At 42.8% G+C, this 27,260-nt stretch overlaps 2 protein-coding genes across 2 annotated transcripts in view; both read right to left on the bottom strand.

The window, feature by feature from the left end:
- Nucleotides 1–2,769: 2,769 nt before the first annotated feature.
- Nucleotides 2,770–11,698, bottom strand: mfsd4b (major facilitator superfamily domain containing 4B). Its single transcript, XM_080790280.1, has 4 exons — nucleotides 11,135–11,698; nucleotides 8,549–8,717; nucleotides 5,052–5,168; nucleotides 2,770–4,839 (listed from the first exon to the last, which is right to left on the bottom strand). Exons 1-4 carry the CDS (start codon nucleotides 11,402–11,404, stop codon nucleotides 3,479–3,481), a joined length of 1,917 nt encoding a protein of 638 aa, XP_080646406.1. The 5' UTR covers nucleotides 11,405–11,698; the 3' UTR covers nucleotides 2,770–3,478.
- A 770-nt stretch (nucleotides 11,699–12,468) lies between these two features.
- slc16a10 (solute carrier family 16 member 10) overlaps nucleotides 12,469–27,260 on the bottom strand; it is a 46,763-nt gene continuing 31,971 nt past the window's right edge. Inside the window, exons 4-6 of the mRNA XM_080791222.1 lie at nucleotides 18,756–18,899; nucleotides 18,221–18,449; nucleotides 12,469–17,065 (exon numbers count right to left, since the gene is read on the bottom strand). Coding sequence (XP_080647348.1) covers nucleotides 16,842–17,065; nucleotides 18,221–18,449; nucleotides 18,756–18,899 — 597 coding nt within the window. The 3' untranslated portion in view covers nucleotides 12,469–16,841. The remainder of the gene's footprint in view (nucleotides 17,066–18,220; nucleotides 18,450–18,755; nucleotides 18,900–27,260) is intronic.

Raw genomic sequence — 27,260 nt, forward strand, 5'->3', positions numbered from 1 at the left:
AGTTAGCCTCGTTTCTCATCATTTTGGACCGTGGGCTATAGCCCATATCGTACGGCATACTATAGCGCGCCGTTTTTCATCATTTTTGAGGATTTGAAAAAATGACGAAATGACAAAAACGATGGGTTATAGCCCATGTTTTTTGAAATTTTGAAAAAAAAAAGTTAGCCTCGTTTCTCATCATTTTGGACCGTGGGCTATAGCCCATATCGTACGGCATACTATAGCGCGCCGTTTTTCATCATTTTTGAGGATTTGAAAAAAATGACGAAATGACAAAAACGATGGGTTATAGCCCATGTTTTTTGAAATTTTGAAAAAAAAAGTTAGCCTCGTTTCTCATCATTTTGGACCGTGGGCTATAGCCCATATCGTACGGCATACTATAGCGTGCCGTTTTTCATCATTTTTGAGGATTTGAAAAAAATGACGAAATGACAAAAACGATGGGTTATAGCCCATGTTTTTTGAAATTTTGAAAAAAAAAGTTAGCCTCGTTTCTCATCATTTTGGACCGTGGGCTATAGCCCATATCGTACGGCATACTATAGCGCGCCGTTTTTCATCATTTTTGAGGATTTGAAAAAATGACGAAATGACAAAAACGATGGGTTATAGCCCATGTTTTTTGAAATTTTGAAAAAAAAAGTTAGCCTCGTTTCTCATCATTTTGGACCGTGGGCTATAGCCCATATCGTACGGCATACTATAGCGCGCCGTTTTTCATCATTTTTGAGGATTTGAAAAAAATGACGAAATGACAAAAACGATGGGTTATAGCCCATGTTTTTTGAAATTTTGAAAAAAAAAGTTAGCCTCGTTTCTCATCATTTTGGACCGTGGGCTATAGCCCATATCGTACGGCATACTATAGCGTGCCGTTTTTCATCATTTTTGAGGATTTGAAAAAAATGACGAAATGACAAAAACGATGGGTTATAGCCCATGTTTTTTGAAATTTTGAAAAAAAAAGTTAGCCTCGTTTCTCATCATTTTGGACCGTGGGCTATAGCCCATATCGTACGGCATACTATAGCGCGCCGTTTTTCATCATTTTTGAGGATTTGAAAAAAATGACGAAATGACAAAAACGATGGGTTATAGCCCATGTTTTTTGAAATTTCGGAAAAAAAAGTTAGCCTCGTTTCTCATCATTTTGGACCGTGGGCTATAGCCCATATCGTACGGCATACTATAGCGCGCCGTTTTTCATCATTTTTGAGGATTTGAAAAAAATGACGAAATGACAAAAACGATGGGTTATATCCCATGTTTTTTGAAATTTTGAAAAAAAAAGTTAGCCTCGTTTCTCATCATTTTGGACCGTGGGCTATAGCCCATATCGTACGGCATACTATAGCGCGCCGTTTTTCATCATTTTTGAGGATTTGAAAAAAATGATGAAATGACAAAAACGATGGGTTATAGCCCATGTTTTTTGAAATTTTGAAAAAAAAAGTTAGCCTCGTTTCTCATCATTTTGGACCGTGGGCTATAGCCCATATCGTACGGCATACTATAGCGCGCCGTTTTTCATCATTTTTGATGATTTGACAAAAATGAAAAAAACGATGGGTTATAGCCCATGTTTTTTGAAATTTTGGAAAAAAAAATTAGCCTCGTTTCTCATCATTTTGGACCATGGGCTATAGCCTAGCCCTATATCGTACGGCATACTATAGCGCGCCGTTTTTCATCATTTTTGATGATTTGACAAAAATTAAAAAATTAAAAAAAACGATGGGTTCTAGCCCATGTTCTGACCCCTTCATGCCAAAGCGCCAGCGCTCGCCCAGCAGTCTGCTGTCACCCAGGCGGATATGGTGATCTGACCACCCATTCCAAAGCGCCAGCGCTCGCCCAGCAGTCTGCTGTCACCCAGACGGATATGGTGATCTGACCACCCATTCCAAAGCGCTCGCCCAGCAGTCTGCTGTCACCCAGGCGGATATGGTGATCTGACCACCCATTCCAAAGCACCAGCGCTCGCCCAGCAGTCTGCTGTCACCCAGGCGGATACTTACACACCCTCAGGCGTCTTACTGGTAGCATTTGTAGTAGATAACAGTAGCACAATTTTAAATTTGTAAGCTATAATATGGCCAGAATCATTTAGCCATATGCTGGGAGGAAGCGTCAGTGAATCCTCACTATGAGTCTGGCCACGCCAGGCTAAGAAAAAATATCTGTACAGTAGTCTGTGTGTTTGACTAGAGTTTGACTGGATAGCTGAATTCCAACATCCAAAATCTCGGTCACTCGCTCACTCACACTTGGGTCACTCCAGCATGGTCATGTTACGGTGAAATTGGTGACCGGCTGTAGACATCACATAATGTAATAAATCATTGTGGTTTGTTTATTAGCAGAGTTTTATCTAGCACTATTTAGGCCACGTATTTAAAGACCTCCATGAAAGTTATGTGAAGTCCACAAGATGGTCACATATTTCAGTAGGTCACCAATTTCACCGTAGCATGCCATGCTGGAGTGAGCAAGTGTAAGTGGTAAGTGAGTGAGTGGCCGAGATTTTGGGTACTGAGAACATGTGGTTAGCTTCGTGGTAAAAATGTCAACACTTGGGTGGAAGACCTAGGTTCGAATCCGGGGAAGAACATGAAAGTTACCAAGTGCAGCTTTAAACAAACAAACATTATTGGGTTTAGTTCAAAAGAAAAAGAAAAACATACTGAGACTCAATTCAGTAAAAGACCAAATCTTAGGTAAACAATCTAAATTGTTTATATTTATTCATCTTTCGCCCGAGAATCTTAAATATCATTATTCATTAGACAAGTCAACAAAACAAATCGCTACAGACTCTGTAGGCTCCTGTACATGGGACAGGGAAAACATTTTTTAGGGCAACCATTAGACTCAGCTTAACAAATACACAATTCAGAAACACTGAAGTAGTCATACCTACTATGGAGCTGAACCCTGGAAACCCAATTAATCAGCCTAAATGTGTGGTGGTATAATTCAAACCGCTCTGTCAGCGAGGAAAGTCAAATGATGAAGAGTGCAGACATTGTTGCACACAGTAATGGCTGATTAATCGCTTGTTGCATGACTGTGTCACGTGATAGTAGCAGACCTACAGGATCACTAGTACAACACGCCATAACGTGAATCGTTCCGAGTTCGGCTATTTCAGCGTCGTCGTCAAGATGGCTTAAATCAGCAGGCTTGCACAAAAACGGCAGGAGTGTGGCGCAAACTTTAAAAAATTCACTTCTCAACAGCAACACATTGACAAGTGCGAACACACACACACACACACACACACACACACACACACACACACCTCAAGTGAAAATGGCTCTTCTATATTCTAGTAATGTCTCAACAGCACTTAGGAGTCACAGGAAGGCGGACAGGGCCCACAGGTGCCATATCATCACTAATGAATACTTTGTCGTATGACTATGGTACTTCAGCGAGCAACACAGTTGTACGGCAGTGTATATATTAGGCTTTAGTCTCTTTTCTCTCGGTCCAACGTGAAGAGCAGTTTGCGTCTGGGTGAGTCTGCTATTAAGGACACCGTATCGGAGAAGGGTCCCCCGCCCCCACCCGAGGTTTCAGTGACCTGGACAGTGGAGGGGACAGTTCCCGGGTTGATCCCGGATAGCCCGGTGCCGTCCGGGGAGAACGGTGTCACCTTTTGTGGAGAATTCATGAGGCCGGCAGTATCATCCATTTCAATGACCTCAAAGTCTGCATCGTTCCACAGGTCCGCCTCATTGTCCCCGTGATCCTCCTCCTCCTCTTCCTCATCGTTGGCTCCCGAGTCCAGCAGCGCTTGGCGGTACTCGCTGTCGTCCGCGTCGGGTCGTCCCCTGCCGCGGGATTTCCCGCGCTGCGTGCCGTCGGCGGGGGCGGAGGCCAGCTTGTACATGACGGGGAAGAGGATGGAGGTTAGGGTGGCGCTGAGCAGCGACTGGTACATGAGCAGCGGCTGCTCCGGCAGCTTCCCGAGGAGGAAACCCAAAAGGCCGGGCAACGCCATCTCCCCCAGCGCCGCACCGACCACGAAGCCCGCGGCCGAGTGGCTCGTCACCGCGGTGTACTGCTCCACCCAGGAGATGCCGCTGGGGAACGTGGCGGCCATGGAGGCGCCGTACACGGCCGTGCCCAGCCACAGGACCACCCGCTCCCGGCTGAACAGGCAGAGGAGCAGCGAGGAGAGCGTGCAGCCCACCAGGCTGAGGAGGATCATGGTGCCCGGATACACGCAGGCCGCAAAGAAGATGGCCAGGCCGCGGCAGACCGCGAACGTTCCCCAGAACAGGGAGTTGAGTCCCGCGGCCTGAGGCTCGTCCATGTGGGCATAGTCCTTGGCGTAGGTGAAGATGAAAGAGCCGTACGCCACCTCGGCACCGACATACCAGAAGAAGAAGACGAACAGCAGGACGTTGAGCGCTGTGTGATGCCGCGCAAACAGGGGCTTCCCCGAGGCGGCGGCGGCCTTGTCGCGCGATGGGCTGCCGCGGGCGTAGAGGATGAAGAACAGGATGGCGATGAGGAGAACGAAGGACCCGATCACAATGTATGCCAACATGGAGGTGAGGGCGCCCTCCTTGCTGTGGAAGTATCGGATGGCCACCTTTTCTCTCGTGCCAACAGGAGGTGCGGCAGCAGCAGCGTTGAGTGCAGTGGAGTTTGCGAGAGTGGACAGGGTGACGCCCATGCTGCTATTTTTACCCATGTCTGTCCCAAAGAGTAACTTTGCTATTATCGGTGCCATGAAGGCCCCCGCTGCGAAGCTGAAGTGCAGGGCCTGCATGTGGGGTCCGGCATGCTCTCCCCATGTGTTCAGGATGAGTACATTCCCACCTAAGACCGCAGAGGAAACACATGAATCAAACCGTTGTCCAAACGATTATACTCTGGCCTCAACAATGAATAAAATACCCATAATCAACACAGTGATTATTTCATATCAACAATCTTTCCATTTTCTATTATTAGTATATTTGATGAAGTGCTGCTAAAGAGTGGTTTCCAAATTCCTGCCGAACACAACCAAAGATTCAGATTGTTCGTACCTGTATCCAGAACACCCATAGATATTCCAATGCTGGACATCAGCCCAGTGAGGAGAAGAGCCTTCTGGCAGAAAGGGATGGCACACATTCCAAGTGCTGTGATCAACATGGAAAAACCTGCCAAACATTAATTAAGAGAGAGGGGAGAGAAAGCCTTCATTATTCTCAGAGCAACCTCCAAACACTAACAATAATGAGACACCTTGATGGACTGCATCGTGATACCCTATAAATGCATTTAAACTCTTAAACCTAGTACATTCCGTTGGCCAGGGTCCCCCAGGAGTGCATGCTTGGTCCCCTCCTTTTTCCCCCCTACACCAAAAACGACGCCAAAAATAGCAGATCTACAAGCTCACAATGTAAGCATAATATATAGAGATGTATTTTCATCTATTAAGACATGCACCGAAGGAGCACACAAGGGTTGTGTCCTCATTCTAGGGACATTAACCATAGTCAGCACCATAGTCATTAACCATAGTCAGCACCATAGTCATTAACCATAGTCAGTAGTACCATGGGTTTAATCATGTGATTAAACAATAAATAGCAGAGCACCAGCAGTCACTGTAGTAAACACTGAACGGTTATATGACTACACTGCACACAGTACCCTATTGGTCTGAATATAAGACTATGTTTTTTACCAAAGGAAATATCCTAAAGAACTGAGTCGTATTATACAACTTAATCGGGGACTAGACTATTTGACATTCAATGTACATTTTCCACAATGAGTCTTGAAAAATGGGGGTCTTATATTCGGTATATGTTTATGATGCACTTTGGCTGTATGTGCCCAACCGTGGTTCAGAGGGCACAGGTTTTATTACAAAAGGGCAGTGGTGGGAACTCAATTGTTTTACTCAAGTAAAAGTATAAATACTGCAATGTAGAAGTAAAAGTCCGGAATTCAAAATGTACTTGAATAAAAGTACAAAAGTATTGTCATCTCACTATGCAGAATGTGCCATTTCAAGTTTTCAAATGTATACAAATATTTTGACGTACAACATCAATCGCGATGCATTGTGAGCTTGTAGATCGGCTATTTTCAAATGGACGAAATGTCTAATAGGGCTGAAGTGGTTAATTTATGTTTTGTAATAATAATCAAAATCTACCAAGTAACTAGTAACTTAGCCCTGAAACATGTTTTACGCAATCGCTACATTTACAGTCCAAACGTGTATATAAACATTCCGATTTCAAATATAAAGTCCTCGCCACATGTGCCACGGGTGTTAGAAATTTGCTGGTACAGCGATTAGCATTGCTGCATCCCACGTTGTTTAATAAAAAGCTTTTTTATCCGAGTGCCCCGGCTACTTTTCTCAAACGGGTTCATTTGGGAAATTCACAGTTGCACACCGGGAGCGCCAGTGCGGTCAGCGTGCCTATATCGAATACACCGAGTGCCACACTCCTCCCGACCGATAGGGGCGCCTAGTTGAAAGCCAATGGCAAAAAAACAGCTCGGATAAAAATGCTTTTTATTAAACAACGCGGGATGCAGCAATGCTAATCGATGTACCAGCAAATTTCTAACACCCGTGGCACATGTGGCGAGTACTTTATATTTGGAATCTGAATGTTTATGTACACGTTTACAATGTAAATGTAGCGATCGCGTAAAACAGGCGGAAGTTAAGCCATGACGCTCGTGAACCATGGCTACATGGTAACTAAGGTTTTCTAATAAATGTAGTGGAGTAGAAGTAAAAGTATTGGAAATTGGAAATACTCCAGTAAAGTACGAATTCCTCAAAATTGTACAGTACTTTAACTTAAGTAAATGTACTTAGTTACTTTCTACCACTGACTTTGTATGTGCCCATCCGTTACCGTGGGTCACAGGGCACAGGCTGTACTACAGAAGGGGACTTCACTGTTGGGGCTGCTAGTGTGAACCAAAGAGATTATAGAATCTCTTTGTGTGAACTACCCGGCATGAAACATGAGAACACCAAGTCTAGTGTAGCCAGACGATCAGTGATCCCCGCCTACTGATCGTCCGGGGAAATCTAAATTCAATATGGGGCTTGAACCCATGATGAACACTGCTTTCTTTGACAACAACCAATCCTGATGATACCGTATCACGGTGGTAGGCAACAACAGGTGGTCCGTGAGTCCCACCAAGCTAGAATATCTGGCCCAGAAAATTATTTTGTTCATTATTTACAATATCTGACTGACAATCCCACATGTAGGCTGCAAATAGAGAATCTAGCCCCCACCTAAAGAATGCTTATTATGACAGGCAAAGACAATCAAATCAGACAGGATGGTGCACCCTGGTGCTGCTGAACCCCTCATATTGGATTGGATGTCAGATGTCAAAAGCTTTATGTTGATGAAACTGGGGCTGATGAACGCTTAGTTCTTTCTATTCTTATTTATTTTGGATACTCTGTTGTCACTGTCGACATTTCTCTTCAGACTTTGAAAATCTCCTCCCGTGTTAAAAGCCAAAGTTTCACATTGGCTTAAACAATGCACTAATTCTTTCTGTATCTATAGAAACAATGAAAAGAGCTCCTGTTCTATGAAAGAGCTCTTGTTCTTCTCTCTGAGTATATGTCTCCAGATAAATGTTCTTTTTCACGTTTTAATGAACTAAAGGTCCTCTAAGTGCTAACAATCAAGGATTCAAAAATGTTACTGTATAGCAACGTTGCTATACATAGTTGCTATAAAAGTTTACTATGAAAACCTGCAAACGCTCCATATATGGCCAATACTGAATTCATTCCATATTATGTTTGTCTGACCTCATCTGACACTCACTCAAGACACTGCCCCAGCTGCCACCCTTAGATCGAGGTCTTACTGTTAATATATAAGATTATAGTTCTTAAATTAGCCATTGATTATGTGTTCTGCCATACCAACCCATGCCATATCAGATATGAATGACCACTGTAAATGATACGCATTGGTTCTGCAAAATAAGGATGCAAGAGTTACTTCAACCCCTCACCTTTGTTGTGGGACCCCTCCACCCAACCCCTCACCTTTGTTGTGTTTGTGTGGGTTTGTTTCCCCAGTAGTGCTTATATAATTAACACTGTATGCTCCAGTAAGGCTTGCCACAGTGCCCAAAGTGTCTTGAGCCAACTTGAGATTTGATACTTGAGATTTTACACTTTAATGAAATTGAATTGAACAAATTGAATCGAATTGAAAAAAATAAAAACTATTTGCTGGTAAAAAAAATGTGGTGCCTGATATGAAATGTAAGCTGAACACAATCATGTGTTAAAAATGTCATGCAAATACACACTTATTCGAAAAACTGACCAATAGAATAATCAAGAAAGTAATAAGAAAACATGCATTGCAGCTCTACTGTCGGTAATTCAGTGGTTTGTTTTTTATTCCGGATTGTTTCCACCCAATTTACGCCCCCACGTTTAATTTAGCTGTGACCAGACGACGTAGGCAGGCAGAGATCTCCTATGGTCTGGTTACATGAGTGGAACAGGCCTTACCCAGCAAGAGGTGGGGGTTCATGCAGTTGAAGAGGAGCCCTGCCAACAGGGAGCCACCGATGTATCCCGCTGAACGGCCTACAAAGATGTAGGAGATATTGCTGATGTTCTTGTGCACATTCACTGCCAGGTCCTCAAATGTAGGGCCTAGAATGGAGATACTCATCCCCTGTAAAAAGAAACACAATTGTTGGCCTATCTATGTATGGTTTGGATGCTCATAGCCCTAATGCAGGGGTCTTCAATGTTTTAAATAGCAGATGAAACCTTTTCATAGATAGCTTCACTGACTATCACTGTTGTGTGTAAATGTATGTTTGTGTATTTTTCAGACATACTGTAACAAATTAAACCTTCAATACCTTCAATACTCTGTGGTCTGATCCCAGCATGATGTGGTCTGATCCTTTTTTGAGTGCAGAGTCTGCCGACCTCTCAACTTAGTTCTTTCCTCATTTTAATGATTATAATGTGACTTAATTCATTATGCCAACAAACAACCCTATCAAGCCCAATAATAATACATTATTCTTAATCATGAGAATAAATGACAAGGGCTGGGTTTCTCAAACAACACTTCTTACACCATGGTGTAAGAAGAAGGTTCTACACATGCTCAGTTGCCCTCTAGGCCGCACAAGAAGCCTGTGAACATAGACATTCCGTGCATAGATGTGCCACGCATTCTAGGGTTCAAGTGGTTAATGTCAAATGAAAAAGTTCCTATCACACAATGATTTGGCCGGGACTCCAGGAGTTTCTAATGGTTAGAGAAATGAGCATGAACATGAGCCTTGTTGGTTTGACTACTGCAAGCACATGGGTGAGGAACATTAATGAAACATTATTGGAACTTCCTTGAAGAGCCATCTGTACACTTGAGCTATAGGCACTAGAAGTCCTAAATATATTTGCCCAATGGCCAAGTATAATCAGCCTAGCTAACCATTAGTGTGAGGCAGGTGTTGCTAAACCATGTTGAAGGCCTAGCCGCAATTTGCAACTCTAGATTTTTTTAAATCTAGAGTTGCAACACGCTCCATCCACTTCCTATTCATCTTTTTAGGTTTGTGACGTTAAACTCACCAACATTGCAGCTGCAGTTCAAGCTTGAATTATCCTCTTTCAATCTGCCGAGCTTGTTTTTCATAAAAATCCCCCGTAGACATGTTATGAGCTACTTTCTGTCCAAAATATTCCAAGAGTGACATTCCGAGCCGCCATTTTGTATTTTTTCAACATGCCGTAAAACAAGACGTGAGGGGGAGCGCTTGTTTAATAGAAGGCTGTGCGTGACGGGGTGTCGCGCTGCGTCGGCCTCTTCTTTGGGTGTCTTACCTGCGCAGGTAAGATTCTATTAAACAAGTGCTCCCTCTCACGTCTTGTTTTACGGCACGTTGAAAAAATACAAAATGGCAGCTCGGAATGTCACTCTTGGAATATTTTGGACAGAAAGTAGCTCATAACATCTATAGTTGCAAATTGCGGCTAGTTGAAGGCCATGTGAGTTCAGCGAATCTGCCTGAGGAAGGTAGAAGACAAAAACTGGCTTGCATGGAGGGGTAATCGGTACCTATAATCAGTTTACATCTGGTAGTCATCTTGACAAGCAAGTTTCACAACTATGCAAATAATCCTACAAGGACCAGGATATAGCCTAGGGTAGTCATTCCCATATGTAGTTCCCTGTTCAGGCGGGGAAACAAAGACATTCATTGTTATAAAGGCTACTGTGTTTTTGACACTTGCTTTGGCAATGTAAACGTATGTTTTCTCATGCCAATAAAGCTCAATTGCATTGAATTGTGTTTTTGTTATATTATGTAGGTATTGCGTCCTAGTACACCTGCCTTGTTTGGGTAGGCTATTTCTTTGTTCATTATCAGTAACTAAATTAAACTGAAATGGAGCCCTTTGTGTGACAGTGTGATTAGGATTAGTTTTAACTTTAAATTACCATTTCATTCACATACTTAAGAATCTAATTTAATTTCCGATCCCATCCCCCTGATCCACAGACCTGCCTTAGTAAGTGCTCAATAATGTGAGCAAAATGTAAACTTTATTTTGTGCACACCTATATTACTTTTGACTCTCCAAAGGTTTGAGTGGAGAGTCTGCCGACCTCTCAACTTCTTTCTCATTTTAATGATTATGTGACAAGCCCAATAATAATACATTATTATTATCCATGAGCATAACTGACATGCATGACAGCATGTCTGTATTAGCCCAGTTATTCTCAAACGTTTTAATTTTAAGGACTCCCATGGGAGTCCTTATGGGAGACGCTCGTACATGTTTCAGGGCTATGCATAGCCCTGAAACATGTACAAGCGTCATGTGAACCATGGCTAGGACTCCCATAACCCTGAGAGTGTACAGATGGGGTTAGAGAGGGTTACAGGGAGTCAGGGACCCCAATGGAAACAAGCCATAGGCTTTCTTGGGTATTAAATCCTCTTATTTGCAACCCCACCCCCTGGCTGGCTGAATGGCTGGATCCCACTTTGAGAATGAGAAGAACCAGTGCTGCTACAGTAGCTTGTGTTCAATGATCACTTTAACATGTCCTGAATTGCTTACCAATCCTAGGAATGATGTGCAAAGGGCCACGGTGACCATCCAGCGGCTGCACGCTCCCCCGGTGGTGCTGATGATTTGAACCCCATCAGAGCCAGACCTGGAGCTCCTCTTGGCTCGGACCGCTTTCAGCGCGCTCTTCAGACCTCTGTCCTTCCTCTTGTCAAACAACGTATCCTCCTCCAGGTCGTCATTGTCCTCCTCATCGTCAACGCTGGCGAAACGAACGTGCTTCTTCTTCACAACGGGGTCTCTGACCACGTTTACAGACATACCTGTCAAATTATTATGGCTGCTGCTCTCTGATGATGATGGTGGGTGGACGTGGTGGTGATGATGATGATGTGCTGTCACAGACAGGCTACTGCGTGCACTGAGTAAATAAATATGCGCATACGCGGCGCACGAATGGTGGTTTCCACGTTAAGGTGCCTCTGTTTATAGATGTCTCCTATTACATCGTCGATCCGAGCCACCCATTGTAGAAACAGGCGACAGGCAGCAGGTAGAGGCACTCCATATGTCAAGCGGAATGTGTGTGTATGGTTTGTATCTATGGTGGCTTCAGCTGCCTCAAAGTGCTCATGCTCAGCTGACGCGGTATTACAGCTACAGGAAGTGGTTGTCATGTCACAATTCATGACAAACAGTGACCTCTAGCGTCAGGACGTCCTCCGTGAGCGGGCCGTGCTCCGTGAGCGGGCCGTGCTCCGTGAGGGCGGTGATCCGTGAGGGACTGGAAGTGCGTTTCCCCCCCCCCGCTTGCACGTGAACGCACACACACACAATTGGTATTATTAAAGTGGAGACGTTTAGCAATGTTGCTCATTCCATCTCGTCTGCGAGACTGCAGCTGGGTGCTATTGACATCTTTTGATTTGAATGTGTATTGTACAGCTCTGTAACTATGACACACACACACACACACACACACACACACACACACACACACACACGTATTTGTTTGTTTGTTTGTTTATTTATTTTATTATTTTGTTTGTTTATTCTGATTGTGGCAACCGTGGAGTCACGTTTCCAAAGGTCTACTTTTGGTTCACTGAATTAAAACTCTATGATTCTACTAACTATTTGCAGTAACCTCAGACATATAGACATGTGTTTTTGTTTTTGGTAAAAAGGCTTCCATGTATTTAAGTGGAAGTGTTCAAGAATATATATGGTTATACCTACATGATTGTATCAGTTGCCAAGTCATGGGAGCCCATGCATGTTCTTTGCCGGTGCCAAATAACCATTTAAAAGTGCCTTTAAAATGGGTCGTGGTGTGACTGTGACTGCCCCACAGTGAGAGAAAGAAAGATACAAGAATGTCACTGAAAAGTCAAACTTGTTTTACTCTTGAAAATGCTGAATTGTGTTTGTGATATGTACAAAGTATTATATTGCATATAGTATACTGTACATAGCAGATATGAAAGACCCAAATAACATTTGGGATAACAAAAAAGAGTAGAAGGCATTCTAATGTATAAGGAATTTGGATTATTCACTATTTGCAACATGAATAACAAAGCAAATAATGCATCAAAATAGACATGGAGGAAAGATAAAGAAAAAAGAAAAAACATAACATGTCAACTACTTTTAAGGGCAAGTACGCTTTAGTAGATGTTTGGGTTGTGTACTTACAGTAGGTTGCCATGATACAACTCCAAAGGTGGACAAGAAATCTAAAATGGTTGCTCCATTGATTAGGCTATAATTAAATCGTCCGAAACCACTAGATTAGATCACTGTAAAATGTAAATCAATTTCTAGTCAGTTATTTTAGATTACTTGTCCACCTTTGGAGTTGTATCACCGCAAGGTAACTATACACAACCCAAACCTCTACCAAAGTGTTTTTTCCCTTTAACCCCTGGCTTCCCCATTTGGGCCATATTTTGGGAAATACATGTTTTAAAAATAGAGCATAAGTGGTTAAAGTAAGTTCAATTTAACAAGGATGATTGTTTTCCTGTAACACAGCATGGATTCCACCATGTCTGAAGCCTGATTTGTCGTAGGCGGTGCATACATTAGGCATGATGCAATTGGCCCATTCCACACCGATTGAAGTCTCTGCATAAACTATAAGCCACATATATATTCAATTCATCTTTAATTTCAGCCCAATCTGGATAGCTGAGAATATTCAATCAATGGCTACATTAAACAACTATATTAAACTGATGATTATCAATCCATACAGTATGTAAAAACAATGCATAAAGTGTATGGCAAAGAGGTATCACAATCAACCTCCGAGGTACAAATTAAGTCATTTCTTTCAATCAAGGCTTTCACTGGTGAGTAAGTGCTGGCATAGTCTAGAAACAGAATAGAACTAGTAGGCTATATATTGTACAAATTGTCTACAATTTTAACAAATAATAACAAGAACTTGATTGTACATTGGTAAAAAATCAAAATATTTGATTCAAAGGCAAGCTATAATCTAATCATATGCAAAGCCATAACTCAATGTTAAAAGATGTAAACACCAAGTGCATTTTCTCATACTTGTTACATCCTCTCTAAATAAAAAAGGGCAACTGATCTTCTGAGAGAAACATTAAAATAACACAAGTTTAAGACGGCTATTTAATTTTCTTTTCTTCTTTCATTAGCATTTTTCCAGTCAAAAATATTTCACAAGCACCCCTTCAAATGCAAATATTGCCCCTGACATAACTCAATAAGGTAAAAGCTTGAAGGCGTGCCTTCAAGCTAATGTGGACAGCAAATGAGAAATGGGGACAGCAATATTGTCCAGATGAGGACAGATTACCAATTATTTTATGATATCTGAGGTAGACAGTGTCACAAGTCTTGCTTATGAAAGATTATCTGACCCAATACCCATGATCATTATCTGACCCAATACCCATGGTCATTATCTGACCCAATACCCATGGTCATTCAATGCTGCATATTTGGAACTCACTATAGAGCAATCAGATCATTTTGTGTCGGTCGTGAAGCGGTCGTGACCCAATATATCAAAACATTCTTTCACTATGAACCACACTTGGGTCCCATTCCACTGGTTGAAAAACACAGCCAATTACCTTTAACTTTGTGTTAAAAAAATGTACACAAAGTAAATACAAAAGTACTGTGACTTGTCCATAAGCAATCTCTCTCTAGTAAATAGTTTGTGAAATTCTCACGGATTATTGATTTCCTAACATTTTCAAATGGTTCAGGTGCACTATCTGTGGTTGACTGTAGGCTACAGGTATATGATAGCACGGTGCTTAAGCAAACACAACTGATACGTCATGCATTCCATTCAAAACCTTTGGTCTTCAATAAATCAATGTTAACGGAAAATATCCATTAATTATGGCATACTTATGACGCTGTCGCTCAATAAATTCTAGAAAAAATAAATACAATATGAAAATCAAAACTAACACCTTGCCAACTGAAGGTTAAAGAAATGAGCACACAGTCAATGGTTAACTTGATTCAACCTGACTAATGGTTACATTGTCAATGATTAGTCAAACTTGTGTAGAGAGTAGAGACAATACAATGTCCCAAATAAGATACTGTCGTTGAATTATAATGTTACTAATTTTGTACACAATGGTGAGAAGATAATTTACTTGTAAGTTTCTTTCCATTTTGAGAAGTTATTCATTTTCATTCATTCATTATAAATTATCTTAGGTGAGTACTGGTAGCCTAACATCTGCACAATGCCCAGATACAAAGCAGACTTTCTTTTCCACGGTATACCCAATTAAACCCAATTTGATTTTTGAATTCTGAATATTCTTTGAATTTCTGAATATTGGACCAAACATACAAAACAAAAAAGCGAAATAAATTCTCACCACTGTCTATGTGTACAAGGAATACTGCTCAAATTTAACACTAAAATAAAAATAATAACCAGTCACAAAAAAACAATACAAGCATGTTCTTTATACCTATTACCATGTCCGGCCAATACATATGTTGCATAGCGATGCTGATGTACAGTTAGTTATCTTCTCCTGTACTAGTTAAAACAATATGACAGTATAAAAGATACTGACAAACTGATCGCGATTCTTAGGCACCATGTCAAGTGGTCACATTGGATTTTAAAAGCAGCCATATGTCAGTCATTCAAGCTATACTGTATCACGCACAGAAGACAAGCCTATTAAAGGGGAATTTCACCAAAAATACATTATACATCTGAGCTGTATTTTGTTCCTAAATGCCCCTCCATAGTCAGCTTGAGATGAAGTTCCCCAATTGGATTTCATCAAGTGTAATGTGATGTTATTGTGTTTAATAAGTTGCTTCTTCCTGGCGCTCAAGCACCTTTTATTCAACTATAAGACGATCACAGAGCTACATTCCCAGTACAAATTCAACCTTACAATATTTCCACAAAGCACTTCTCTGAAGTGAATATACTCAATATACTGTGCTACTCAGAAATAAACCCCCCACCCAAATATTAAAAATGTGGGCATGCTTCCCAAAATGTATAAAAACAATATTCTTTCCAAGGGCACTATTGGGCAAAAAAAAAAAACATAAAGTAAAAACCCAATAAAGATGACCACTTCTTCCCCTTTAATTTTAGCAGGCAATTATTCTTGTGCAATTAAAATATTTAAGCCATGGTTTCCCTCCAATATATGACTTAAGACTTTTTTTTTCATGTCGCAGAAGTAAAACTATACTGTAAAATGTAAAATTTGTAAATAGCAATGTAAACCTGCAATGTTTAAAAAAATGCAGACCGTGGATTTGGGCAGCGTGTAGACCTGATTTACACCATTGTTCAGCAAAACGTTGCTTACAACAAGCTCACAACACGTTGTGATCTTGTAGTCTAGATCTGCTATTTACGGTGTGTCGTGCGGTGATGACATTAGGCATGACTGGCCAAACGATTCTGAGCTAGCAGCCTTCATAAAGCACCCACAGTTATAAGTAAAGCATGAGTTTACTTCAAATCTTCTTCTTTTTCTCCACCAACCTATTTCCATTTTAACCTTCAAGTTGATTTGTCAAATAGAATCTTTGGCCATAGAACAACAATCTAATGCATAGTTCGTAAAGATAATTTCAGGGCTGGGCGATGTGCTCAAATCAAATATCAATATATTTGAATATCTATTATCTATTGTGCCAATATTATATATATATATATAAAAATATGCTAAAAAAAAAATAGCAGATCTCCTAGCACACAACGCGTCAGGATGCAACGCATTGTGAGCTTGTAGAGCTTGTATAGTGTGCGTTGCAGCTATTTTTCCCTTTTCCGCATGATTATTAAAGCATAAACTAGGGCTTAAGTGACTGCAATCAGGAAAAGACAATACTTATGCCATGTCAAGATATAACAACATAAAAAATCCTAGATAATATCTAGTCTTGGATACCAATATAATCACTATATTGCCCAGCCCTATTTCACATTCATGCTTAAAGTATGTACTGTACTTGTACTCTATATGTGGTCAATCTGATATGTAATATCATCATTACTTTGGCATTTCTCTCATGATGTCCTCTCCTGTGAAGGCAGAGAACATTCACACATGCACAGGTATGTGTACGTGTGAAGACTGTGAACCTCACTCAACCTCATTCACACATACACAAGTAAATATGCACCTATGTGGTCCTTGGATTATAAAATGATCCAAGTGGCGGTGGGGCTGTGGGGGCGGACGTGGAGGGAGGGTGGAGTTTAGAGAACAGAATCCGAGTCCTGGCGCTTCACGTCTCCCTGAGACTTCTCACAGTCCAACAGGGTGGAGCCCTGTCCCGACTTGAGGGCCTCCTCGGCCTCTCTCTGCTTGCGCCTGCGCTCCACCCAAGGTATCAGACACAGCACGGCCCCTCCGATGATGGGTGGGATGCCGGCCAGGTAGAAGGCCACGTCGTAGTTCCCCAGCCTGTCCCTCAGGAAGCCTGGTGGGAGGAAGGAAGGAAAAGGAAAATATTTAAGGAATAGAACACCCCCCAGTGGCCCACACACACACACACACACACACACACACACACACACACACACACACACACATATGTGAGGTGATTAGATAATCTCTTCCCCTGACACTCTGTTATGTAGGAGTTATTCATGTTTCTCGTGGTTACGGTTGTTATTGCTCAAGTTTTCAGTCGCACTCTCAAAATACCTTGAATAAATGTGGTCCAATGAACAGTAGGGGGCGGGAGAGACCTGTGAATGTCTGACTCCTTCCCAGCAGGACTCTGGTAAAGTCCTTTCTCTCACCAGAGGGCAGGTGTGAATTAAACATAAGGTCTAGGATGCATTTGTGAAAAGCTGCTGCTTGGTCAGAGTTCCCACACATTTTCCATTCCGATGATTACAGGCCCAGATTTCTTGACTGAATTTGAAGACTTTGATAAGGCACGCACACCAACTATCACAAATTATGTAATCGTAAATTATAATCGTGTGAATCAGGTTTTCTTTATTTCTTCCTCCCCTGTAGATTAACATCATTTATGTGCAAATCCCATACTTTGTAAGGCCTAAAAGCATACTATAATTAACATACAAACATTGTTTTCATTATATGATTTCCTACATGAAATCCAGACCTTTTTATACCTGCATGGAGAACACTGCTGGGGAGAAGCTAATATTCCCATTTTTGTACTGCACTTTGGTTGGCCGACAATGCCACATCACACTACAGCTGAAGACTGTACTTGACCCAGATGTACATGTCCCAATGGTACATGTACCTGGGTCCTTTCTGCTGACACTCTGATTCAGAATATCATTTGCATGAGCTAGCAGCAGGTTGGAACGCCTTTCCTAACCCAATTAAGAACTGTTCCACAGGAGTAAACCCATCTACCTCCTAGCCTATATTTTCAGTAGTGGTAGTAGAAGTAGAACCAGTAGAACCAGTATCATAATTACAAGTTACAGTTTTATAACCTTGTTCCTGTTCTTTTTCGACCATTTTTCATGCCCTGGGAATATGTATTTCCGCATAAAGTATAAACACAGACTTTATGTAGCCATTCAGCGTCCAGCACAATTGTATGGCTACTATCGGCTACTATAATAGCCCCGCCCTCCTGCGGTACCTGCAATGGGCGGCCCCACGGTCATGGGAACCGACATCATCCCCAGCAGGAAGCCGATGGCCTGCGACACGTCCTTGGATCCCACCAGCTCGAAGGCGATGGGTGCCATGATGCAGATGAAGCATCCGTCGAAAAGACCCATCAGCAGGCACACGGCGATCAGCCCGCCGAAGATGTGACACAGGGGGATCATCATGGACATCAGGCCGATGACGAAGAAGGAAGACACCTGCATGGACGGAGGGTTAAGGTTTACAACACTGTTAGCATAATAATAACCAATAGGACTGGCCAACTCCAGGCTAATGCAAAATACTAATTTCAAGAAATACATTCCTCTCATGCAGCGGTGGCTTATTCACTGATTGCACCTGCATAAGCACAGGGCCTGCCGTGTCATAGGCCTGGCTTACTTTTTATATCTCATTCTTGGTGCAGAATACTAAATTGACGGTGTGTGTGTGTGTGTGTGTGTGTGTGTGTGACGTGTGTGTGTGTGTGTGTGTGTGTGTGTGTGTGAATGTGGGCTGCTCACTTGTAGGTAGACTTTGTCGACTCCTTGGACGTAGTCGGCCACCCTGCCAAAGATGAGGCGGCCCACGCCAGACGTGATGCCGATGCACATGAGCAGGACCTCTTTATTGGCGTCCTTGCCGAAGCGCTCCTCCACGTGTTTCATCTGCGGCGGACATGAAAGGGAAAGAAGCACACCTTATCAGACACCGTTGAACACAGCTGCCGGCGCAGCCACAATCACAAAACAGGATGACAAGAACATGAACAAACATGAAAGTGCAAAAGATGCAATTACTTGCAAATTACATGGTTGGTATATTTTGGGGAATTATTCAAAATAAGCATCTTGTTCGTTGGAACAAGCCTATGCCATCAGCCATCTATGATAGATATATCTACGTATAACATTTTTATGACGTAGGACTCTAAATGTGGGCAAGGTTTCTCATCAAACACTGTACACTCAAGAGAATGTCCCCACTACCAACCTTAGATCTCCATACACTGTATGGAACTGATCTGTTCTGACATTCCATATGTTGATCTGACCTCATCAAACCCTGTACGCTCAAGACATGCTTATATGGCCAGTACAGAATTCATTCCATGTTGATCTGACCCCCCATGCAAAAAAGCCCAGCGCTCGCCCAGGTGTCTGCCATCAATGAGGCGGATGCGTGCACGCGACCTGGTCGCCCTCAGGCGTCTTACTGGTATATATATTCATTTTCAAGGGGGTCCTAAGAGCTAAGATATTAGCTCTAGAGTAGACACACAGACACACACACACACACACACACACACACAGACGGCTAGCCACTTGCAGGGCCACGCTGTAAAAAGGGACAATTGCCAGGTGCTCAGTGAAGTTCATGCAGTTTTTAAAAAGTCTCACAGGAGCACCGAATTCTTTCTGCTGTAAACGTGCACGAAGGTTCGACAGAACGCAAGAGTGACTGTACGCATTCATGGCGGTGGAGGGGTGGGGGGGTGGGTGGAGGTTTGGGGCCAGTGTAGGGAGCCGCACCGTTTTCTAAACGTCCCCCAGGGAAAGGCGCCTCCCCCTTTGCTCTGCACCACTGGTCGTACAGGGGTTGGTTTCCGTCATATCCCAGCATGCTACTCACTCCCGCTCCCTCTCCTGTATATCTCTACATTTCTCAGTATTACCACATTCACCACCCACGCGTTTGTTCAGGTTCCTGAAACTGTTCTGCAATTCTATGCACGCTCTCTGAGACCTATAGAGAACGGTTCCATCAGAGTGAGAGAAATGCAGTGCAGATGCTAGGTTTCCGTTACAGGGTGAGGGGAAAGAAGATTACAGCTCATACCTCATAGTGCACACACAGTATTCACTGAGCTACTAAATGATCTCGTAATATAGAGAAGTCTTCATGGAATCTCACATAACAATGATCATGTACTGTAAGTATTATAGCTTTTCTGCATTTAGGGAAGTGCCTGCACAAGGCAAGCCTTGAGAATTCCCTTAACTACTTTAACCACCTGGCGATCCTATAGTTTGGGAAATCGGAATATCATTATAGGCCAACATTTCTCCAAATTTCAAAAACTGTCAAAATGTTCAACATTTACAAAATAGCAAAAATAGTTGTAGATGGACTATTTTCACATCAGTATACGACTTAAGTGGTTAAACTTTAGGAAAAAATAGATGGGTTTCAGAACGCATTGGAGGCTCAAATCTACAAAAGAATTTACGAAAACTACAAAAGATTATTTCAACATTTCCAACCAGACTTACTGTTCTACAGATTGTAGACTGTCACTCACTCACGTCCCCGCCCCCACAGCCCTGAAACCACAGTGCAGGAACCAGACACCAGCCAGCTGCACCTCTGGGCTGTGTGAGGAGTGACAGACTCCAGAGAAAGAGTCGCTATCCTATCTCTTCTGGTTCCCGCTCTTTCCCTTTCCCTTGTGTGTGTGTGTGTGTGTGTGTGTGTGTGTGTGTGTGTGTGTGTGTGTGTGTGTGTGCGAGAGAGAGACCTACATTGATCCAGAGGGAAATTCAGTTGTCATAGCAGCACACTGCGGTGCTGCTACGACACTGCTGCGTGAAACACAACTACAGCTAAGAGTAGAGAACAAACACAGAATAAGTGCGCTATAAGGCTGTATTTAAACACCAACAACTTAAACCCTAGGACAACAATATAAAGAACAGCACATCAAAGCTGTGACTGCAGGCTGTTCAGGCATAATGTGTATAAGCATGCACGTGTGAGTTTATGTATGTTGAAGCGATGCATGATACATTTGTGCCTGCAGCATGAGTGCAGTGAAGTAGAACAAGCACACACACACACACACACTCTCTCTCTCTTTCTCTTACCTTTCACTTTTATAGCCATATGTTTTTGTTCTGTTCAATGCATTACTGTATTATATGTGTACACTATTGTGCTATGTTCCCTGTTTTTAACTGATTGTTTATACTGTGTCCATTGTTCAGCACCTTGTAACTTTGTTTCGAAAGGTGCTTTATAAATAAAATGTGCTCACTTACTTACTCTCTCACACGCACGCACGCACGCACGCACACTCTCTCTCACACACACACACACACACACACACACACACACAGTAATAGAGATGTGTGGTGTTGTCACCAACACCCGTGGAATGAGTTGTTGACAACCTAGAGCTCTGACACCACATTGGCTGCCATCTTTAGCCCATGCATATGGGCAAATCATGCTCCGTCAACAAAGGGTTTTCAGTCACGAACACTCACGTCAAAGTAGATTTAACCATTGATTGCAACAAATATAGTTAAACTTGGCATTAACGGCTCAGCTCTCTGGGATGTTCCCTGAATATTGACCAAGCAGCATGCTAAGCAAAATCAGGGAACGTTGAGCAAAACCCCCATAGGAATACAATAGCGGGCCAAAGCAATATGTTGTTGACAGATTAGCGTGAATCAGCAGACATAACATCGCAAAGTGTTTGAGCCTCTGCCAGACTTATCAAAAGGTGGAGGCTGAGGTGGAGGAGGCAGCTACTGTAAGCAGCAGTGGAGGTGAAGCAGGCAGCAAGAGAAGCAGAGATGTAGTGAATGCAAAGTTGTATTATGCAAAGTTGTCTTAAAAGGAACCTCTCTGTCAAGGCTAGAATAGATTTTAAAATCCTTCTAACTACTTTTAAAGCCCTACATGGACTGGCCCCACCGTACATTTGTGATCTTCTGCCCCCCAAGGTCAATGTGAGATCCCTGCGATCCTCTGACAAAGGCCTCCTAATGGTTCCTGGGACCAAGCGAAAGACAACGGATGACCGTGCCTTTGCAGTAGTTGCACCTACTTTATGGAACGCCCTGCCTTGCACTTTAAAAAACGCTGAGTCTGTCAATATTTTTAAGAGTTTGTTGAAAACGTTTTTATTTCTGAAACATTTTCCTGATGTTACTTGACCTTGATTATGTTGTTCTTATTTGCTTGTTGTACTGTCCTGTTTTAATTTTTGATTTTTTTTTACTGTGTTCATTGTACAGCACTTTGTAACCTTATTAACACATTTAGTACCGGAACTGCATCAAAATAAAGGCGCTGCTTGCGCCAGAGTAATCGCCAGAGTAGTGATCGCTTCTATTTTGAAAGCCAGTAACCGGAAATACGTTCTTAAAAAAGTTGACTGACAAAGTGACCTCACAATCTCCGATCATCTTAATATATTTATATATGCTCCAAAAAGAGTTCATATTTTGCGGGAGAGACGGATGAGGAGCAGAAACGCAGCGCCAGCATATCGATCCATTCATCACCACGGAGAGCGCCCTGGATCAGGAGATACGAGTCATTCTTTCCGCCGCGCTAACATGGGAGTCAATGACAAGCTAATATTTGCACAGAGCGTTAGCATACGGCAAGCGAAAAGCGAAATGCCAAAAAAAAAAAAAGGAATAATTCTGAATATTATCATCTCGCCCCGCGTCGTTTGGACGTCGCTAGGACGTCCACAGACGTCTAAGGCACCTCTCGGTTCCAATCCTTATGACGTTTCAGGACGTATTATGTACAAAATGTGTTAAGAAAGGTGCTTTATAAATAAAATGTACTACTTACTTACTTAAGCTCTGATTGGATGACAGTGTGATGTAATGACTAGCAGAGCTGTGAATGGGGAATAGGAAGCTATAGGCTGATTGTTTACAATCAGCTGACTGACAGTCGATTACATTACCGATTACATGTTCATGTCCTGCATGAACTGACACTATGCTTCATTAAGTGTTAATGGTTGCACGCTCTTTGTGCCCTGTGGTTGATTGGACATTATTGTTTTCCAGTAGAAAGAAATTCTATAGAAATTTATTTTCTTTTAAATAAATATTGATCTTTTTTCAGCTTTTAGTATTTCTTGTGAGAAAGAGTCTCTCTATATGTAATTTATAATGTATTCTCTACTTTTCCTCGACTTAACCGCCCAGTTGGGTCCCCCAGGGCTCTACGCTGTACTGGGCCCCAGTCTTTTCCACTCCACACCAAATCTCTTCACCAGCTGATCTGCAAGTATCAACTTTTGTTGTGCTTTCATTGTACAACTAACTATACATGTGGGATTTTTGAATGTAGGAATTGTTGAAAGAACATGTATCTCTATATATGGGTCCTCTCTAATGCTAATGGTCTCAGATGTAGGCTGTGGATAGCTGGAATAATATGTACTACCTTCCGATGGCACCATTTGCAGGGATTTGAAGATTATGCAGGAAAGTACAGCCTTTCTCTTCCTGGAACATTAACTAAAGTAGTAAACCACAACCCACAATACAGCTTGAAATCTAGCTTGAAGTCATGAAACTATCCACATCCCAACTCAGCACAAGAGATGAAAGCACCGTCCTATAGTGAGCATTAGACATGGAGATACGGCTGAACAGCAGAAGACACGTGTTTTTACTACTACTCATATCGTACGAGTAAATCATTCGCGATGTGAAGCCAAAGCTCACAATTTACGAGCTCACACTATATGCTCACACTATACGCAGCCGTGATGTCACAGTCATCTGACAGAGAGTCTCAACCCCGCAGGCAGCAGCAGTGAGACAGAGGTGGTGTGTGAACGGGTCTGCTGTGCTCAGCATGTCCACCACTGCTCCTCCTGCTGAGTGAGACAGAGGTGGTGTGTGAACGGGTCTGCTGTGCTCAGCATGTCCACCACTGCTCCTCCTGCTGAGTGAGACAGAGGTGGTGTGTGAACGGGTCTGCTGTGCTCAGCATGTCCACCACTGCTCCTCCTGCTGAGTGGGACAGAGGTGGTGTGTGAACGGGTCTGCTGTGCTCAGCATGTCCACCACTGCTCCTCCTGCTGAGTGGGACAGAGGTGGTGTGTGAACGGGTCTGCTGTGCTCAGCATGTCCACCACTGCTCCTCCTGCTGAGTGAGACAGAGGTGGTGTGTGAACGGGTCTGCTGTGCTCAGCATGTCCACCACTGCTCCTCCTGCTGAGTGAGACAGAGGTGGTGTGTGAACGGGTCTGCTGTGCTCAGCATGTCCACCACTGCTCCTCCTGCTGAGTGAGACAGAGGTGGTGTGTGAACGGGTCTGCTGTGCTCAGCATGTCCACCACTGCTCCTCCTGCTGAGTGAGACAAGCAGGTCACCAGAAGCAGCCGGCGGCAGCGCCATGTGCTCTGGACGCCCGGGGGGCTCTCTGGATCTCTCACACACTGCAGATGTCTGAGTCATGTACTCTACACACACAGTCACACACACACACACACACACACACACACACGTATGAAATTCACCATGTGCGCACAGTCGCACACTCACGCTGATGCAAACAACACAGCTGACAGTCACATAAACCAGCACTGAGCAAGGGTTGACCACATACACACACACACACACACACACACACACACACACACAACCACGCAGAAGTATTCACGTGACACAATTAGTCTGTCTATTCAGCTATTTAAGATCCGCCTCAGTAGTGATATCATAAAGTTAGTTAAACCACTTGAACCCTTGCTTTATTATTCTGGGGCAAAAGGTTGTCACGTTGCAACATGCTGTGAGCTTCAAGTATATCTGCTATGCTTGTAGAAGAGATTTAAGTATATCTGCTATGCTTGAAGAGATTTGGTGTAGAGGGAAAAACTAGTATAGAGCCCTGGAGGACCCGATAACTAAACTAAGTAAATCTCTAAGGTGGTCTTTCTAAATAGAGAGGCTTGCTATAAACGGGTCTGTCTGGTTATGTTTTAAATTCCCTTTTGTAGCCTACGCATTGAACCCATTCACACACTGTATCAGTTATGTCTGTAATGTATTGGAGGGCTCTTGCTAGCTTGCAAGTGGGTGTTGTGTCCTGCAGTTGGTTATCGCTGCAGAAGTCTTTCTCTGGAGCCACCATCATTCCCTCTAAGAAGTGTAATATGATATTTTCAACGTGCATCATCACTGATCTAATCTTCAAATACAAACTAATTGCCTTGTTTTCCGGATCTGGTCAATATGACGTCTTCAAAGCCTTACTTTCATCTGATAGTACAGTTAGATAGGCCTTGATTAATCCCGAGAGGCAAAGTTGTCATAGCAACGCAGCAGTACGAGACATGATAGGGCAGATACATTAGAGGTGTTTTATACACAGTATTGTACAGTATGATTGTGAATATAAATAATGTCAAGGACCCCATAACTCTGAGACTATACAAATGGAATCAGAGTTGCAGCCGTGTAAGGGTCCATTTAAGGAACCCTGGGGGTCCCTGGACTGCACTTTTAGAACCACTGTAGTTTATGCCACTACTCTTCTTGTCTTTAAGCACTTACAGATGCCCAATATCTCCAGTAAAACACACAAATGCATTATTTCCCGGGAGCCAGGTGATCCTATAACTGCGATTAACCTGCTGAGATTTTCAAGTGGATCCAGAAAAAGATGGGAACCACTGTGTCCTAATATACAGTACATACAGTATGAAGCAGCGATGCTGAGGCATCCACTGCTTTCCCTCGACTGAAGAGCTGCCAGCAAAGTTAAAGGCAGTCAATGCATGGAGGGATGTTTACTTTGTGAGGCCAGATTCTAGCATTGAAAAAGAAAATACTTTATTGCTGTCGGACAGAAACTTTTAAAATTAATGCCCTAGTTTGACGTACAAAAAAGCCGATCTTATAAGCTTGTGGATATGATTTTTATTTTTTTTCCTATTTCGTTTAGCTTACATGTGATTTTAAAACACTTGTTGAAAGTGAAAGTGAAAGTCGTTAATAAATGTTTAACCAATGAATAGAATTAACAAGAGCCATCCATTGGAACAAAGGCTTGCTTTTTTCTTTTTTTCCCCCATTTCCAGAAAAGTAAGTGTTCTGGACACAGGTTTCCACCCAACAGTGACCACTTCTATTCTAGTAGATCACTGGTTCCCAAACTTTGGGGCGGGACCCATTTGTGGGTACTGGCTCTTTCACTAGTTTGGGACCATGTCTAATTTCTGTTTTGGGTCACAGGCTATAACATTTAGGAACCACTGTAGTAGATCATTAATTAAAAAACAAAGTGACGTCTGCGATGCGTCTCCTCTGATTTGTTCTTTCTACATGCCGCCTCCTGAGCATGTGGATGTGTGTGTGCTCACGTATTGTTGCACATGGGCCAAGCGTATGTGATGTCACAACACTTATTTAGGGCCGCTGCCAGCCAGGTGGCCCGGTAGCATGGAACATCCAATACTAACTAACTAAATAAACACACACACACACACACACACACACGGACACACACACACACGGACACGCACACACATGCACACGACACTCCCACACACACATGGATACGCAAATACACACACATGCACTCGTTTTGTAGATTACACTTTACACACATTCAGCGGTTAACGCTGAGCGTCCCAAGCACCATGTTCCAAATTAATTCACAGGCACGCACACACGCTTACTATGTACAGTGGACACGTGTGGCCATAGAATGTCCCTGGCCTTACAGACTAAATAAGTACACAGTCACAGACACAGACATCTCTGGGACGGACATGACTAATTCACAATGAGTCCGATGGCCACAGAGCTATTGTCAAGTAAAAGGGTAACTGAATTATCTCTTTACTCTGGCCTTACTTCAATGACACAAGGAATGGACTTTGGCAATTTGGAATTCTGAGGACCCGTGACAACATAGAAATTTCACTAGACAGTGGACACCAGTATTAATTAAACAAAACTGCATATGTTGCATATTTGAGAGCCATTGGAATCTCCTACTGTAACACCACAGCCCTATCTAGTGCCCCTGCTTTTTTGTCTTCACCAGGCTGAGAAATTGCAGTCAGCCCTATCAGCCCTGTGTGTGTGTGTGTGTGTGTGTGTGTGTGTGTGTGTGTGTGTGTGTGTGTGTGTGTGTGTGTGTGTCTGAGCCAATATTACAAACTACTGGGCCATATCAGCTCCATATTTCTTCTTGTGCACACTGCCAGCAGGTCATGCACCTCAATTCCAGATTGTGTTTCAAAGCGAACATTC

Source organism: Protomyctophum bolini, assembly GCF_963924005.1.
Source record: "Protomyctophum bolini genome assembly, chromosome: 19".
In the NCBI taxonomy this organism is placed as follows: domain Eukaryota; kingdom Metazoa; phylum Chordata; class Actinopteri; order Myctophiformes; family Myctophidae; genus Protomyctophum; species Protomyctophum bolini.

Bases quoted from the DNA above. Each gene is read 5' to 3' on its own strand.
- mfsd4b (XM_080790280.1), bottom strand. From the start codon at position 11,404: ATGTCTGTAAACGTGGTCAGAGACCCCGTTGTGAAGAAGAAGCACGTT. The intron at 5,169-8,548 runs GTAAGGCCTGTT...AATGTTTGGCAG, and splicing joins GAACCCCCACCTCTTGCTGG to GTTTTTCCATGTTGATCACA. The intron at 4,840-5,051 runs GTACGAACAATC...CTGCGGTCTTAG, and splicing joins TATGGGTGTTCTGGATACAG to GTGGGAATGTACTCATCCTG.